Raw genomic sequence first — 16919 nt, forward strand, 5'->3', positions numbered from 1 at the left:
CACACATTCAGTTTTCACCGTATTAGCGTTGGACAAATTTTTCAAAATTCGCTCAAATCTCGTTTAAACTCTCCAAGATGAGAAAAAATGACACCATGGAACGTTCAAGAGTCTTTATTCGGTAAATTGCCCAAACATTGAACGAATTTAATGTCAAATCCTAATCTCCATACAAACTCTTATATTTTAGCCAGAGTTCTGTACGGGTCCGCAAATGATCCCAGGACCGCAAATGATCCCCAAATTGAACCGCAAATGATCCCGGACCGGAAATGATCCCCACATTGGACCGCCAATGATCCCGATCAAAAAATAAGTAATGGCATGGATTTATATCAGAGGAAGGTGAGAACATGAGCAAAAATTATGAACTAAAAACATGTTTTATCATTTTACAAAAAAATATTCCACAGTTGCTGTTTTGTTCTTCGAAGGGTACAGATCGTTTTCACTGTCACGCAATAAAAAAAAAATTGTAAATCGAAAACCAACCAATGGAAAAAGCTAAGAAATTGTGATGTACGCTATAGAAGATAACTAAATAAAACACTTCTCCAAGTTTTAGGCCTGTGCGTTTCCCCAAACTTCAGATATTCGTCGTAAATGTTTCCCAGAAATTTACGGCAGAGCCCAGTAAGAAAACGCCATGATGGTGTACATCCGTGGTACACCAATATGGCGGCCGGAATATAGTGTAAACATCTGGAACTTACTTTGCTTTCTAGGCGACTGATTATCAGTACTAAACGAACAGTTATTTACATAAGCACTTTTTTTAATGCTCTAACTTCTAAAAAGGCTCAAAATCGTGAGATAAGTATATATTTTTCAACAAACTCGATCCCGGTAGCCTTGTGTCACGCAACGTCCATAACCCTGAAATTCAAAATGCTCTGGTTTCCAAACGAAGCACGCTAATTGTAAACAGATATAAATATACCGCCTCTTATGCCTGATGAGGATAAAAACACGTCACGTGAAGACGATCTATCGATAGAAGTCTTAGAAAAACACATACTTGTAAACATTCTCGAAATCCCGGTGGCGATAGTATCAAACATCTATCAAACAGCTAACTTGTCAAAACGAAGCTCAAGCCTTGGCCTTGCTTGGTCATGCAGCTGAACTTCATAACTATAGCTTGGAATTTTGGCTTCTTAGAATATTCAAGTAGTCATTTCCGAAGAATTAAAGCCAAAATACGACCAAGGAAAAATTACGAAATAAATTTGTTCAAATTTCCAGTGCTACACACTAGGTGTTTTACAAAGTGATGAAGCGTTGTAGGCTTGTGGGTCTACTCAGGCGACAGCGTCTTCTGTAATAGTTGCTTCATGGTTAGATTTTAGTTTAAACTTTAGACGAGTGGTGTTAACTGTAGCACCGAAATATCAATGTTTAACAAAAGAGGATATGTAGCGTATGCACTGATCATAATTTTACTGAGAATTGCAAAGAAATGCAAGCCAAATCGTGTTTTGATGATTGAGTGGTGATTTTCGTAACATCGTAGTTAGCAACAAAATTTCATTGAATTATGAAAAAAAAAGCAACTTGTAAGCCATTATAATTATAATCGGTATTCACGTACGCCAATTCATAATCCACACCATCCCACCATGCACGCCATTCCTTATTTTTTAGACGGGATCATTTGCGGTCCCTGTCGGTGATCATTTCCGGTCCGGGATCATTTGCTGTCCAATTTGGGGATCATTTACGGTCCGGGATCATTTGCGGTCCTGGGATCATTTGCGGACCCGTACAGTTCTCCATACAAACTCTTACATTGGATGACCTGTGATGTCACCTGTCAAGAGGTCGTGATTCTTGGTGCTGACCAAATCGAGTGCGGCCTCTGGGGACGGGAATGTCGTGCGGAGTCATCGCTGGGTCATGCACTGCACATTAGCACCTAATATCTCCCTAATGTCAGCCTAAAAATTTGCGAGTTAGGTCGCGATTTATAACAAAATGAAATCTTATGCTACCAAAGTGAATCCTGACTTAGCCAAAGAGCGAGGGAAAGCTTCATTTGACACAACAGAACTGACTTACCTGCTTCATGGAGGACGACAGAAGACGGAGAGGAAGAGATTCCTTGGTAAACTTAGTTTATAAGCATAACGTGACTGTTGATTTTGATGGTTATACAGCTGTACAAGAGATCAATGAAAGAAGGCTAGTGTTTCGAATAGGACAGAGCCTTACTAGGGATTTCGTTTACCTATTCGTGACAAAACAGGACAATCTGCGACACATGAATTATGCTGACAACCCTTAGTGTACTTGAAACTGATGAATGTCAATTAACCCCGGGCAATTAACCACCATTGACAGAGAGACTTTACAATAAGAGGGATGAGGTAGAGGGATAGATGGCGAGAGGATAAGGACTAACACACAGGCCCTTTAATCCATGATTGAAAATAAACTCTAGAACCAGATGCTACACTTAACATCACAATAACTATGGGGAGGGGGTCAGGAAGGGAAAGCCAGTTAAATTGAGCACATGTTCAGAGTTCTCACGGCATTCTCGCAGAGTTGTTTAAGCACAGACTCTGGCAAACTTGTCGCAGACTTTCCCTTGAGTTAAATGTAAATAAAAAGTATATATAATATAATAATTTATTACTAATTGACAGCCCGAGGGAGATGAAACAACAATTCTGTCTTTGGCAACATTCTGGAACAGTCAGAATATCCTCAGAAATCTTTGGCAACATTCATAAAGTTGCTGAAACATTACATCAATTTAGTTCAGAATTCTTCAGCAGTATGAAGAAATATGTAGTTGGAACCTCTTTGAAAATCAAAAAAACTCTCACACACATATATGTAACTCAGGAAATCTTGGCAGGTATCCTAGGATGAAAATGTCACGGCAATTTTCCCTTAGTTTATTTAATAATGTTTTTTCCTTGTCTTTTTTTTTAATATTTGAAGAATCACTTTTAGTGAAGGATCCTGTCTTTAGTAAAGAAGATGCTTATGTTTTGGACCGTAAGCATAGCTATGAGAGGGCCTTACAGAGAGGATTACGAATGGTTGAACTGATTAAGGAGCATCAGATTACTGATCCAGAAGAGGTTGTCATTTTGAAAAGGTGCTGGTTGGAGTGTACTTTTGTTACAGTGGTCTTTTAGGGGGGGATGGGGGTCTGACCTTAATGTTCAGTGGTGGGTGTTAAGTGGGCCAGGACAAGTGAATTATGTTGATGGCCACCAATCTACTTGAAACGGATGAATCTGTGGGTACATGTGTTCTGCTTGGACACTGAATCCTTTACTATATACTAATTATACACGTACTTAGGCCATGATCGACTTGCTTTTGCAACCCTATTCTAGACTTATGACTAGGTACCAAAAACCCCTACCTTATCCCAGACTAGCTATTTCAATGCAGAAGCTTTATCACTATTGTGGTCCAACATATGCTAACTAAACTAATATCTTACTACAAAATGACTCCAACTTTCGAAATTCTTTCTATTATAGAAAAGCAGGTAAAGAACCCTGTCCTAGACTAAATATACACTGGCCACTTTTGCAGTATTAAAAAATGCACCCTATTCTAGTCCAAACTGTCTGATTTCTATACCCAATGCCAGACTAAACTGCCTAGAAACCATGTACCCTTTAATTACAGTGCTCAGCACATACCCATATCTGGGGCAGATCTAGCGAGTTTAAGGGGTGCGGTCAAACCCCCTAAATTAAAAAAAAATGAGACACAATAACATGTTAACTTGGCCCAAGAGTGCTGTCAATCCCATTCCTGAGGACCTCAATTTTAATAATTTTCTGGGGGAGGATGCTCCCAGACTCCAGACCCTTTACTGGGAGGGTGGGGTGGATCTTATCTTCTCAAACCCCTTTCTCTAAAATCCTGTATCCACCTTAGCACATACATATAGCTTATATACAGGAGTACCCTCCACCGGGGCAGTGGTCCAGCCTGCAAGTCAGCATTAACTGGCTTTGGTAAAATTCGGCCCAGGCCTGACACTGTGATGGATTCTCTTAATTCAGGTGTGCAGGAGCCTCACTTCCATATGACCTGAGTACAGCAATGTTCATTCCCACCATAGAGGTAACAAAATATTTTAAAAGTATTTGAATGGCTAGTCATATGCATTGCATATTTTTTTGGTCATCATTTTGAGAGCACCATACAGTAAAATTTTATATTTATTGCAAACTATTAATGGTACTGATTCAAAATAGACTCTTCATCTAGAGTGAAATATTGAATATATTTTGTCTTAGTGGAAAATAATTTATTCAAAACCAATTCGCAGCTGGCAAGGGATGAAGCCTGAAGCCATCTTTGCCAGAGGGAACAAGGACTTTATTATTTAATATGTTTTCATTAGTGATAAACCATGCATGCCAGTTGCTTATTTGAAACAATTTAATTAGTAATAACTTATTATACTTGAATAATTTCCGTTTAGCACTAGCACTGTTCAGTGAGGGTCGTACAGGGCGGGGTCTCTGGCACAGTTCACAAACGGAAAAAATAGAGGATCACGGATCACGAATATAAAAATTTTTTTTCATGAATCACCAAAATAAGCAAGTAAGATTCTCTTTTTAACAACCTGTTCTTACACAAGAAACAGTGTTCGAAGAAAGCAAAATCGCAAATGGCTAAGTCAAGGTTCCCCATTGAAAATCGCATACCTAAGGATGCGTTCCTTTGGGGTGATCTGGATCAGGATCAGTGATCCAGGATCACTCAGATCATGGTTCATCAAAGGAACCGATGAATCCGTGACCAGAGTGGATTCATCGGCTCCTTTGATGCACCATGATCCAAGTGATCTTGGATTACTGATCCTGATCCAGATCATCCCAAAGGAACGCACCCTAAGTCACTCCCAGTAGACGACTCTAACCATTCGGAGGACTTACGTCTCAAAATCGTGTAGAATAGAGCGGTAAAATCACGAATATCGGTTAATATTTCAGGTTCTTCATGGGTCATGCAAAACCTTCAGGTCACGAGTCACAAAGAATAATTTTCTAAATTCACGTTTTACGGAAAATAAAATCAGCTAATCACGCATCACGAGAATACCCCTGTACGGCCCTTTTCAGCAGAATCTAGCTCTGCTATCTATCCTTTGACAGAAGGCAAAGTGCAGTCAAAAGAGCTGGGATCAGTTGCCAATAGTCAGTCTCCCAGAGTGATCCTAAAAAATCTATGGGTTTTAATAAAATCAATATACTCTTACGTGTGTGTCTGCTTGACCCCAGCAGGAAAGTTGTTGGCTTAAGGTTTGCAAATACACTGTCCTTATCAGTCACAGTTCTCTAATCTGTTTAGGGTCAGGGAACTGAAGAACAAAAAGCCAAGTGGCTGTCTCTTGCAGAGTCTTATCAGATCATTGGAACTTATGCACAGACTGAACTAGGACATGGTAAGTTAAACTCATTAGAGGCATTTTTATATCTTTGAAGGGTACAATGCACCCAGGAGGTTGTAGCTATAACCCTCTGTACACATTGCAGGCCTATAGTACTGGAGTGTTATTCTAGCAAGCAGATAGTGTAATACGAAGAGAGGGTACAATGCATGCAGGAAGTTGTAACTGTAGCCCTTTGTACGCATTGCAGGCCTATAGTACTGGAGTGTTATTCTAGCAAGCAGATAGTGTAATATGAAGAGAGGGTACAATGCATCCAGGAAGATGTAGCTGTAGCCCTGTGTATACATTGCAGGCCTATAGTACTGGAGTGTTATTGTAGCAAGCAGATAGTGTAATATGAAGAGAGGGTACAATGCATCCAGGAAGATGTAGCTGTAGCCCTTTGTACGTATTGCAGGCCTATAGTACTGGAGTGGTATTGTAGCAAGCAGATAGTGTAACATGGAGAGAGGGTACAATGCACCCAGGAGGTTGTTGCTGAAGCCCTTTCTGCACTGTAAGTATGCAGGAATTGTTATCAGAACATGGGGAAATTGGATAGGGTTGGGCATGAGGCATGTTGATGTGACAAAGATATAATTACTCAGGCTTTCCAAAGGAAACGCCCGAGGTATAAATTCGGCTCCATTTGTTTTTTTTTGCGTTCAGTCACAAAACGCAGTTCAACTACAGCGCGTGCTTGAAGTGTATGTGCATGCGTAGAATGAACCCTAGAGAGTATGGCTTAAAGCAACGGCCGCCTTCGTAGAAAATTCCTTGCTTGATGAAAGCGAAAGAAATTCGATGGCTGTTATGCTCAATGTACATGCAAAGTCACACACCGTTCGCGGTAGACCCACACTGAAACTTGTGGAGCGTTTTGGGAACGGGTCGGTCCCCGAACTTTACGAGAGATCAATTTACGAGCAATCCTTTACGAGTGAACCTTCTATCGAGAAATATGAAGCGAAACCAGCTATATCAAATGAGCTATCTCATATTATGTTTAGATATAAACACAACCGTGTATTTAGACATGATCGAGAACCCAGTAGAATACCAGAAGCTACTCTGAAACATCTCAGAAGAAAGGGCAGGAGACTGAAGGAATTTGTTTATGAGCGTATTCGTCTAAGCATACTGAAGTCCTCTTGGCTACGTCATTATGTGAAGGTCAGAAGAGTTACAAAGAATGTTTGTAAGCTTCATACGAAGAGGGTAAGATTAAATAAAGTTGCACAACATGAGAAGAAGTATTTGTTGAATTGTTCTGTGGGGGTGTATCAAAGGATAATTAAATTGAAGTATAGAGCAAGTCGGTATTTATCAATGTTTTCTTGTAATAGACCCATGTGTTTTTATAAGAGTCAGACACACTTATCAAACTACAGTGTATTGTAAATTTCAACTGAGTTCAGATATAGAGAAAAACCCTGGTCCTACTCCAATGTACATTGACCCTAGCAAAACAATAATGGCACCATATAGCCAAGCTAATGAGTTGGTATTTGGACAAAGTTCAGGACAACAATGTGTTGCAATGAGTTTATGCTCTTTGATTTACAATAACAAACAAGGAATCAATTCTGCTAATGATCTGGTGTCAATAATGAATATTGGAAATCAGGTTGTATTCAAGTTTGTCTCAGTTAACCACACAATCATTTTTAATGCAGACCGAATTACCCACACTTTTAAATGTGTTCGAGACTGACTATGAACTTCAATACAGTGAAACCTACACTGGTACTATTCATCAAGAAACTACAGCAGAAGGATATCAGTACTGTACCTCCTTAGATAGAGCCTTTCAATCACTTATATCCAAAAATTTCAACAATTTTGTATTGACAATAGGCTGTACTGCAGTGGCTATCTATTGTAATGACAATATGGGCTTGAAAATATTTGATTCTCATGCAAGGGATATTTATGGTAGAAGCCATTCTCAAGGTACATGTGTGCTGCTTGAAGTATCATCACTGAATAGCTTAGTACATTATTTTCCAGAGTATACATAACAATGATATATTTGAGTTGAAAGGGGTTAAAATTGTTAAAGTTCAAAATAATACCCTTTTGACAACTTTGTGGTCGCATATGACGACAATTTCACAGTACTATATGTCATCCTACAAAAGAACAAGATCGAATGAAGAGACAACTTCAACTTCAAATTTATTTGCCACTCATCTATTACAACAGTGTGATATATAATAAATAACATTTTAGAGTAGCAGGAGATCCCAGCAAGCTCATACAAGGTTTTCTAAGGAGATCCCCCTATTATATAACATAACTCAACAATAACAAATCACTGCCCACATGAACATTTCCCTTGGTGACAATGATAATATAATTATACTAGTATAGGTGTACTTTTGTTTTACGTGGGTTACATTCTGTAACTGCAAAAATGTTAATCAAAATATAAACAAGAACAGATCATCCAAGAAACTGAACAAAGAACATTGAACCTCATGTTATAACTTGTGAATTGTTCCTCCGTTAGACGTATTTGTCGTTGTCTCCGGTCAATACACAGGAAAACAACACAACATTGATTCCAAATATTGAGACATTTCCATCGTTTTGTTACAGTTTTGTTATACATAATTCCCAAAATTCATGCTCTGCCAAGGGCTCTCACTCTAGCTATATAATGTTGCAGTAGTTTCAGGGATTTTTCTATTAAAAACAATAATTATGAACCATTAAACAGTACTATTACTTTAATCTACTGATTTCTGACAACTCCCTTTGGGTCAACATTTAGCAACAAACTATGACTCAACACCAATAATAGATTAAAAAATTGCCTTGTCCTTGCAATTTAAGGCAAATACATTACCTACTCAGGGTTTGTAAAAACCTTGAAAGTCCTTGAAGATGCTTGAATTTAAACATAAAAAAATTCAAGGTCTTGAAAGTACCTGAATTTGAGGACTAGGACTTGATTTTAGCAATGCTTTTCCTTAAACAATCTTCAAGTTGAAAATTACAGTACTTTCATGGAAAAGCTGAGAAATAATATCAAATAATTATAAAATTGCTTATGCAAACCATTCCAAAAGCGGTCCTTCAATTTTCTAAAACTTGGCCTTCAAAGTAATTGAAAAGTCCCTGTATTTCAACCTTTGGCATTTGTAGGAACCTACTCCTATATGGTAATATATTATTTTGATTGTTTTCCAGTACCATAACAACATTCATTATACTCAGCAGACAAAAATAAACACAAGTAGAATTATTCATGACTAGCAATAACGAAATTGCGTGACAACAGTGACAATCGCAATATGGCAGTCCCCTAAAGATAACTCCAGATGTGCGATATTGAAAGCCCGAGTTCACGCAGCCATGCGTTTTGTTTCCTGTTTAAAAATGCTGATGACATTGCATCCAGTCATACTTGCCATGTATGCTGTAATTCAAGAAAACATGTGCAATATCATGGCAGAATTTCTTGAATATTGTTATATAAGACATAAAAATTACTATTTGCACAATCCCAATGTAATTTAGCCTCTGATATCCCAACCTAATGAAATGAAACTGTAATTTGATTGCATTTAATTTAAAAGATGAATTATACACAGTTTGACATTTTTAAAAATTATTTTTAAGGGACCTTTGTTCGTGGCTTGGAGACAACAGCAACATATGATAAGACAACACAAGAGTTTGTTATTCATTCACCATCACTGTCAGCATGTAAATGGTGGCCAGGAAATAGTATGTTTATCTTAAAATTTATAAGTGCTCTGTAAGATTGAAATAGAAAGCACTTCCCATGTTTTTGTCAAGTAATATAAACACAAGGGGAAATTTTTGAGAAAAATAAAATTAATGCCATGGGAACAAGCAATTGAAAGCATTCACCAAAGTTTGTAGAACTCTGTAAGTTGTTTTTTTTCCCTGTGTTTTGCAATAAAAGAAAAATAATAAAAAAAATAAAAAAATAAATAAAAATAAAAATAAAAAGTTTGTAGAACTCGATTAGGGACATAAGAAAAATAAGTTCTGTTTCTTTAACAAACCACTGCTAAGAAAATTTAAGCAAGATTACAGGATCATTTACCCCACTTTGTTCACACATCATTTTATCAAAAGATCAAGCTTGATGGGTTTTCCTGACAGAGTTTTAGAAAAAAAAGCTTTTCATGGGAACTTTCTTACAGAATTTAATTTGGTAAACTGCGAAATGCAATTGGATTTGACCTCCCAGTCTGGGAAAAGAACTATGTTGTGATGGCTACAATAGCTAGTGTTGCTTGAAAACTTTTGATGCTCCTTATAGGCTTCTTTTGTTCGAGAAGCTACATATTAGTCATGTAAATTCTGTTATATTTTTTCAGTGGGCAAGTCTTCAAATTTTGCTGTTGTGCCTGCAAGGCTAATAGTAGATAAAAAGGATCATGGAATACAGATGTTTATAGTTCAGCTGCGGGATCGACAGACACATCAGCCTCTACCTTGTAAGGTACTCTTCAAAACTTCTATTGAGTAAAATTGGTACTCTGGATTCCAGACATTTTCCTCTGTCCTATAAACAAGGAAGAACTGAAGAGTAAAGTATCAGAATGTTTTAAGGGTGCGAAGGGGGTGGGGGGGGGGGGGGGCACTGTTATGACTTTCAGTCTAATGCTACCCTAGTGCCATCAAATAAGAGAGAATAAATAAGATAACTTTATTTATGCACGGATTTTCCACAGTAAATTAAGTTTTCCATCAGTCAAGTGAAAAAAGTTTTGTTTTTTCGGTGGGCTTTTCTTTTTTTCAGAGGGGGTGGAGTATCTTATTGCATGTACAGTATCTCAACCTGGAATTTTGCATTTCAACAATGTTTGGGTTAATATAATGTGTATGGAACTTAAAAACTGTTCATCACATACAGTAAATCTCTCTAGTCTCTAGACACAAGTAATTATGAAGCACAAACAAGTTCTACTAAGAGTTGCTATATGAGCATTACAAGTCTCTGAGCATATTAAAACAACACCAAAATAAACCAGTCCCACCATAGGGGACTGATAATTCTATTAAAGCTATACATTTCTTTAAGATAGGAAGAACGTCTGCAGTTGAGCCAATGAGGCCATCAAGCTGATTCTTACCTCCCTCCAGTTTCTGTAGCATGAGGCATCAATAGTAGGTTTTCTACTGGGTTACCCCTAGCACTAAATATGTCAGTTCTCATCTATACACCTGGAGGGAAAGAGGCACTGTGAGAGTAAACTCCAGAAAAATGTTGTCAAGTGTCTTTTTAAGAACACAACACGATGACACAAGCCACCTCCGGAACCGCGATCACTCGATCTGGAGTCCAACATGCTATCCGTTTGGCCACGCCCAAAAGGCGGGAAAAATCAGACAGTAATTTAAGAAAGTAAAAGGAAAAAAAGAAAAGAGCTTAACTTGCCATGTGTACCCTTGGCAAAGTACATGTATGGAACTGCTAGCTCGTCTTTTATTTCCTTTTATTGATTGTTTTTCCCCGTTAGACCGTTGATGAAGCTGTTGTTTGAACGTGACTCTTTGATAATCATGTGTCTGTAGGTATAACAATAGGAGACATTGGAGCAAAGTTTTCCCTAACATCTAATGGAGCTGACAACGGATATCTAATGTTTGACTATGTACGAATTCCACTCAACCAAATGTTGATGGGGCTAGCAAAGGTAAAGCAGTTTATTTTGTCCTATTTCTCCGTACGAACTTAAATTATCATTCATCATTTCCAGTTCTTAAGTCTGCTACACGAGAATATACCCACCTACGGCAAAATTAATCTTCTTGAACCATAATAGTAAATAATAGGCCACGTTCGATATATCAAAATTCTAACATGGCTTCGAGGCTTTCAGGACAAACGTCTTTATTTGGTGGTGTTTTCTTTGTATCCAAGTTTCTTTTTAGTTTGAGAATTGAGGGACAAAAGAAACTTGAAAAGAAACTTGCTATTTTGTCCTGAAAGCCTCTGAGCCATATTCATATATCAAACGTGGCATATTACAGCAAGTATTTAAGAGAAAAGGAGATAGCAATTAAAGAAAACGAGGACCAAACTTGAGATACCGTCAAGAGAATGTAACGTGCTTTGTCGATTAAACGCCGGGTCCAGCGAATACACGTCGTTCTCCACTGAACTACCAGATTGAATAGTTATAAAATACCGTATGAAATCTATTTTCTATTATTAATCAACAGCTTTCCCCTGATGGCACCTTCACCAAACCAGCAAATACCAAACTTTTGTATGGCACCATGAGTTTTATGCGAGCAGCCATTGTTGGTAGTTCTTTCCGGTCTCTATCTCAAGCCATAACTATAGCCATTCGGTATAGTGCAGTGAGGCGACAGAGTCAACTCAAACCAGGGCGAGTTATTTTCAATTTTAGCTTCCAATGTGTGATGTGGTGACACCAGCCGCATGCAAAACGAAAGATGTATGTGATTGTGGTTTATGTGATTCATGTGGTTGAGACTTGAGGATGCCGTGATAGTATGACACTTTAGATAGCTCGCGTTTCTGAACGGCGAAAATCGATAAAAAATCGGCACGGAAATTGGTTTTTGCTTCTTAAAAGAAAGTTGACAGTTGCTTTTGTGATGAACACATTTTGACTGCCTTTGTGCCCCTAATCCATTTTCCAGTAGCAAGGGGTCTGTAGCCAATGCAAACTTCTGTTCTCTGAAATGTTCGGCTTTTTTCTCACCAAAATATAGTCTATTTGCGCGGCTTATTTATTTATTAATGGGAAACAGATCTAAGAGAGAATGCAGAAATTAATTAGTACCCTTTGTTTTTAACAACAGCGAGCTGAAAGCACAGATTATCGCCTATAAAACCCAACAGTACAAACTGTTACCAGGTTTAGCCATGGCTTATGCTACAAAGTTTACTTTTGATCGTGTGTGGAGAATGTTCAAAGAAACACAAATGTCCATTGCTGCTGGAGATTTCACTATGTTACCAGAGGTAAGGCGTTATTAGATGTCCAGTAAACTGAATCGTGCAGATAATCAGTTTCTTTTACTTTTTTAAACTATTAAAGAATATTTTTATTGCAGCTAACACTTGTTAAAATATCGAATTACAACTTGACCCTGTTGATCACTTGAAGGTTCCCACGCCTGCAACTTTTTCAGAAAAATCCTGCACGCAACAAATTGTTGAAAACAAAATTCATTCCTGGTTGTCTCCAATTGCTAGTCCTGTCCCAAACATCAAATTGAAACTATTACTATCGTCCTTCTCCTGTAACCTTGGAAGTTTTAAAAGGATTTTTTTCCCTCGATTTTTGTGTGTGTGTGTTGAAGGTGAAACTATAGCAATACGGTTACAGTGCCGACCCTTTAATAATACGCCGCCACACCTAATGGCACGCCTCGGATTCTAATGCTACTTATCTTGCCCGTAGGTGCATGCTATTACCAGTGGTCTCAAAGCGTTCTGTACATCAACATCAATGCGCCATGCTGAGACATGTCGGCTTGCTTGTGGTGGACATGGCTACTTACTGTGCAGCGCTCTTCCAGAATTGTATACATTACTAAATGCTGCTTGTACTTATGAAGGAGATAACGATGTTCTCTTTCTACAAGTAGCTAGGTAAGCAACTCGATTATATATTGCTATTAGTCGCGATTGGCAAATACGCAGAGATAGAAAATTATTCAAAGGGTAACGGCTACTTGCTGTGGAACCTAGCCATAGACCCAAGCTGTTCAAACGTTTCGATATCCCGTTCTGATGTTATGTACGGACGCCATGGGTTTTCGTTGTGCAAATGAACATATGAGTTTGTCGTGACTTGTTTTGTCAACAGGTATCTTATGAAATGTACTTCACAAGTTAAACAGGGTAAGACACCTCCCTTGTCACTTTCATTCTTGTCACGGAAACCAGAATTGTGTCCAGTAACAAGAGGTGAAGAATTCTTGGATCCTCAAGTGCAAAGGAAAATTTACCAGGATAGAACATCAAGGTGTGCAATTCTGTAAAATGGCTTCTTTTTTTTCAGATTTTTGCACACGCACAAATAAACATACAAAAAAAACTTAACAAACACATAACTTTCATTAAAACTATCCTACTAACATTAGCTTGTCTAAATAATTACAATGACTGCTAATACTTCACATGCAAGTAACTTATATTAATACGAAGATACTGAAATGTTTTAAAATGTCTGGAGATGTTTGTATCTGTGTATCTTGACGTTTATGGGTTAACTGAGAGTGGATTGTTTTAATTTTGTAAATCCACAGCGAGGTTATGGCTGTGGCAGAGAGATTGCAGAGCAGAATCTTTTCTGGAATGGATTCTGCTGATGCTTGGAATGAAGTGTCCGTAGACTTGATACGTTGTGCAAAGGTAAATCTTGCTGACAGATTTTGTAAAGAATTGAAACGAAATGAGTACGAAATAGGCCCTTTGAACGATCTGGTCACATGGTGCAATATCACACATGCTGGGACGCAAGTTGCACGGTGGGACTTCCAAAACAAAGCAATTCGTACCAGTCCACCTTGACTTGTTATTTTGCGTGGTGTTCGGTTAAGGAAGGACTGGGTACTAGTATTGCAGGGTGCGCTGGGTGTGATGGGATGCGACGAGGATAGAATCGCGAGAGAACTGATCACCAGCGCAAAACAGGAGACTTGACGAGGGAGAGAGGCTTTAAAGAGTCTACGCGGCGGAAGCCCGGTGTGTTTAATCGTGTGGGTGATGACCCAATGTTTTGTTACCGGTATTTAGACCCATCTGAGCCCCTATTGTTTAGTGTCAGTGTTACCAGTTAGTAAATTCAACTTAAGTAAATTTACTAATACTTTATTTCGAACCACAAGTTCGCAAAAAGTTAGATCCAAGACGCCTATTCTGAGGTCTCATTTTTCTCGGCAAGTTGTTGGCTTGAACGTAAACAACAGACAGCTTAACGCGTATTTCATTTCCAGGACTACAGTAACTATGTTATGGTGTTATGCGTACTGGAATCAATGGAGATGCTGTCTGGCGTGAGCTCAAGTTTGCGCAGGGTACTCAAATCTCTGACGGATTTATTTGTCCAGTATTGCATCGCTGAGAATTCAGGCAGTTTTCTTGAGGTAAGAAAAAATTTTTAATCCATATTTTCATAAAGATCATCTTAACGGAGCTCAGTCACTGCAGCATTTTGGGTTATTTGGCCGCTTACAAAATAACCTTAAATTGAAGGAAACCTGAAAATAGTATTAAACTAAAACAGAAAAACACCAAAGAGATAATAATAAACCATAAAGTAACAAGGATGGAGAAGATTAACACGGATATTTGCAATCGACGAACTTGAAAAAAATGTAGGCTAAACTTTTCAAGATGCGCAAACCTTGACGTAGCTTCTTTAAGGGTTACAGATTGCCGAAGATGTAATGGAGTGGCTATACAACAGTTGTTAGGAAACGATACTGGCTCGATGTACTGCGTAATTCTCCTAACGATTATTACTAGAAATACAAGAAAACAGCAAAGGGAATCATGGGAAGGGATCAACGCGTTCCATTTTGTAAGATAGCCATTTCATTTGTAGAGAATTCCACGTGCGCTCTTTCATTTCTTCTTATAGGCTGGAGTTCTGAATTGCGAACAGATTCAAAGCATACGACAACAAGTGTATAGCTTGATGGAAAAACTAAGGTTTGTAGTTCTTATTTGAAAAAAATAATTACAAATTACCTAGATTGTTTTTCATGATAGAAAATGTTTTTATTCTGACCATGTTGCTTGGCCCTCCTCGGTCCCAACTAGCAAACATTGATGAGGATCACTTACAGGGGTATGATGTCAACTCTCATGTACATCTTAGCAAAGCGTTTGACCACGCACGGGTACGAGTTGATGACAGTTGAAGAAAAAGTCTGCATACGAGCCAAGTGGCCCATCAGGCCGGAGCTTATCTCGGTTTTGTATCATGAAGCGTCTAGGAGTATTTCTTCTCCATCCCGGATGGGATGCTAGTTCATCGCAGAGTTACCCCCAGCATTTAATTCGCCTGTACTCTTTTATACACATGGGTATACAACACCATGTCCCCGGGCACCAGGGCTCTGACCCGTACCGCTCGATCCGGAGACGAGCACACTAACTAATAATCTACTCTGGTTCTGGTTTAGTGACCTTTCTATCCCTTGTAGCCTTAACATAAACATTCAAGGGTGACATGTGCACCTGAACTAAGACGTACCAGTTTGTGTTGCTCACACGAAATGGTTTAAATGTCGTTGTTATTTGAACGTACAGACCTGAAGCAGTGTGTCTGGTAGACGCCTTTGATCATTCAGATTACGTACTCAACTCACCGCTTGGACGCTACGATGGCAACGTATATGAAGCCCTTTTTAGATGGGCTCAGAGATCAGCTTTGAATAAGGATGAGGTAGTGTTGGCTAATATATAATCAGGGGCGTAACTAAGGGGGGTCATGGGGTGCCCGAGACCTCCCTCCCACTTTTGTAAGCTTTTTTTAAGTAAACAACCTACAACAGCTAGGTTGTGTAAAACGACATGACAATCTGGTGAGTACCCTCACGTCGACACAGTTTAGCCCCCCCCCCCCCCCCCATCCCCTTTGAAAAATCCTGGCTACGCCCCTGATAATGTATGCTCGATTTATGAAAACGGTGTTAATAAAAATCTCACCCTGCTCAAGCGTCTCCGAAGTAGACGATGTAAATTTTTCCTTTCCTTTTTTCATTGTTAGAATGATTTTTAGGCCTTTAAAAGTCGTAAAATCAAAGTCTGTTGCTCACTTGGTGTAAAGGAACGTAATTTTCAATAACACAGTTTTCATAGATCCAGTCATATATTTATGTTAAGAATCAGTTTGAAATCCGAACTTGAGAAAACTAGTTTCGGCTGCATTGAATAGGCGTTAACAGGGACGAGATCGTAGATGGTTACCACTAGGGAGGGTGGGACCTGTGGTGCCCTGATGGCTAGTGCACGCATCCGACTTAAGGGAAGAATAACCTGCGTCGCAGACAGTCTAAACCGATATCGGGGAGTTTGTGACACGTGCGGCTGCAACGCAGGCTAGGGAAGAAAAAAACCGGAATTAACCACTGGCAGCTATGAGCTACTGGTCCTCCACCCATATACTTTTGAAAAGCCTATCCCTTCCCATCCTGAAGTAATTCCCCCCGTCCCCCCTCTCCCTATTAAAAGTCAAGCTAAAGGCCCTTAGTGAGTTGTACAAACTCTAACATGGGCTCAACACTGGAACTTGGCGATATTATAAGGTTTCTATCACAAGATTTCTTCGTGTTTGATTTTAATGCGACAAACGTGTTTTCATTTCAGGTTCAGCCAGGTTACCCAAAGTACCTGCGACCATTAATGAACAGCAACAAAGCCAAGTTGTAGATAGGAAAGTCACACTTACGAAAGAACTGCTTGTCACCTAATTTAAAAACGTTTGAATGAAAATGAACAGAACGGTTAAATTTTGAGCTCCCC

General features: G+C 38.8%; 1 protein-coding gene across 1 annotated transcript in view; it reads left to right on the plus strand.

Moving 5' to 3' along the window:
* Positions 1-1391: 1391 nt before the first annotated feature.
* LOC145494859 (peroxisomal acyl-coenzyme A oxidase 1-like) overlaps positions 1392-16919 on the plus strand; it is a 17736-nt gene continuing 2208 nt past the window's right edge. The window contains exons 1-16 of the mRNA XM_081474425.1: positions 1392-2104; positions 2950-3109; positions 4038-4098; positions 5338-5431; positions 9047-9154; positions 9778-9897; positions 10979-11100; positions 11630-11799; positions 12239-12401; positions 12844-13034; positions 13252-13410; positions 13694-13799; positions 14384-14533; positions 15031-15101; positions 15705-15840; positions 16764-16919. The exon at positions 16764-16919 is cut by the window's right edge and continues 2208 nt beyond it. Of these exons, the coding sequence (XP_081330551.1) occupies positions 1975-2104; positions 2950-3109; positions 4038-4098; positions 5338-5431; positions 9047-9154; positions 9778-9897; positions 10979-11100; positions 11630-11799; positions 12239-12401; positions 12844-13034; positions 13252-13410; positions 13694-13799; positions 14384-14533; positions 15031-15101; positions 15705-15840; positions 16764-16826 (2004 nt within the window). The 5' untranslated portion in view covers positions 1392-1974 and the 3' untranslated portion in view covers positions 16827-16919. The remainder of the gene's footprint in view (positions 2105-2949; positions 3110-4037; positions 4099-5337; positions 5432-9046; positions 9155-9777; positions 9898-10978; positions 11101-11629; positions 11800-12238; positions 12402-12843; positions 13035-13251; positions 13411-13693; positions 13800-14383; positions 14534-15030; positions 15102-15704; positions 15841-16763) is intronic.

This window comes from Orbicella franksi, chromosome 8 (assembly GCF_964199315.1).
Source record: "Orbicella franksi chromosome 8, jaOrbFran1.1, whole genome shotgun sequence".
Classification (NCBI taxonomy): Eukaryota; Metazoa; Cnidaria; class Anthozoa; order Scleractinia; family Merulinidae; genus Orbicella; species Orbicella franksi.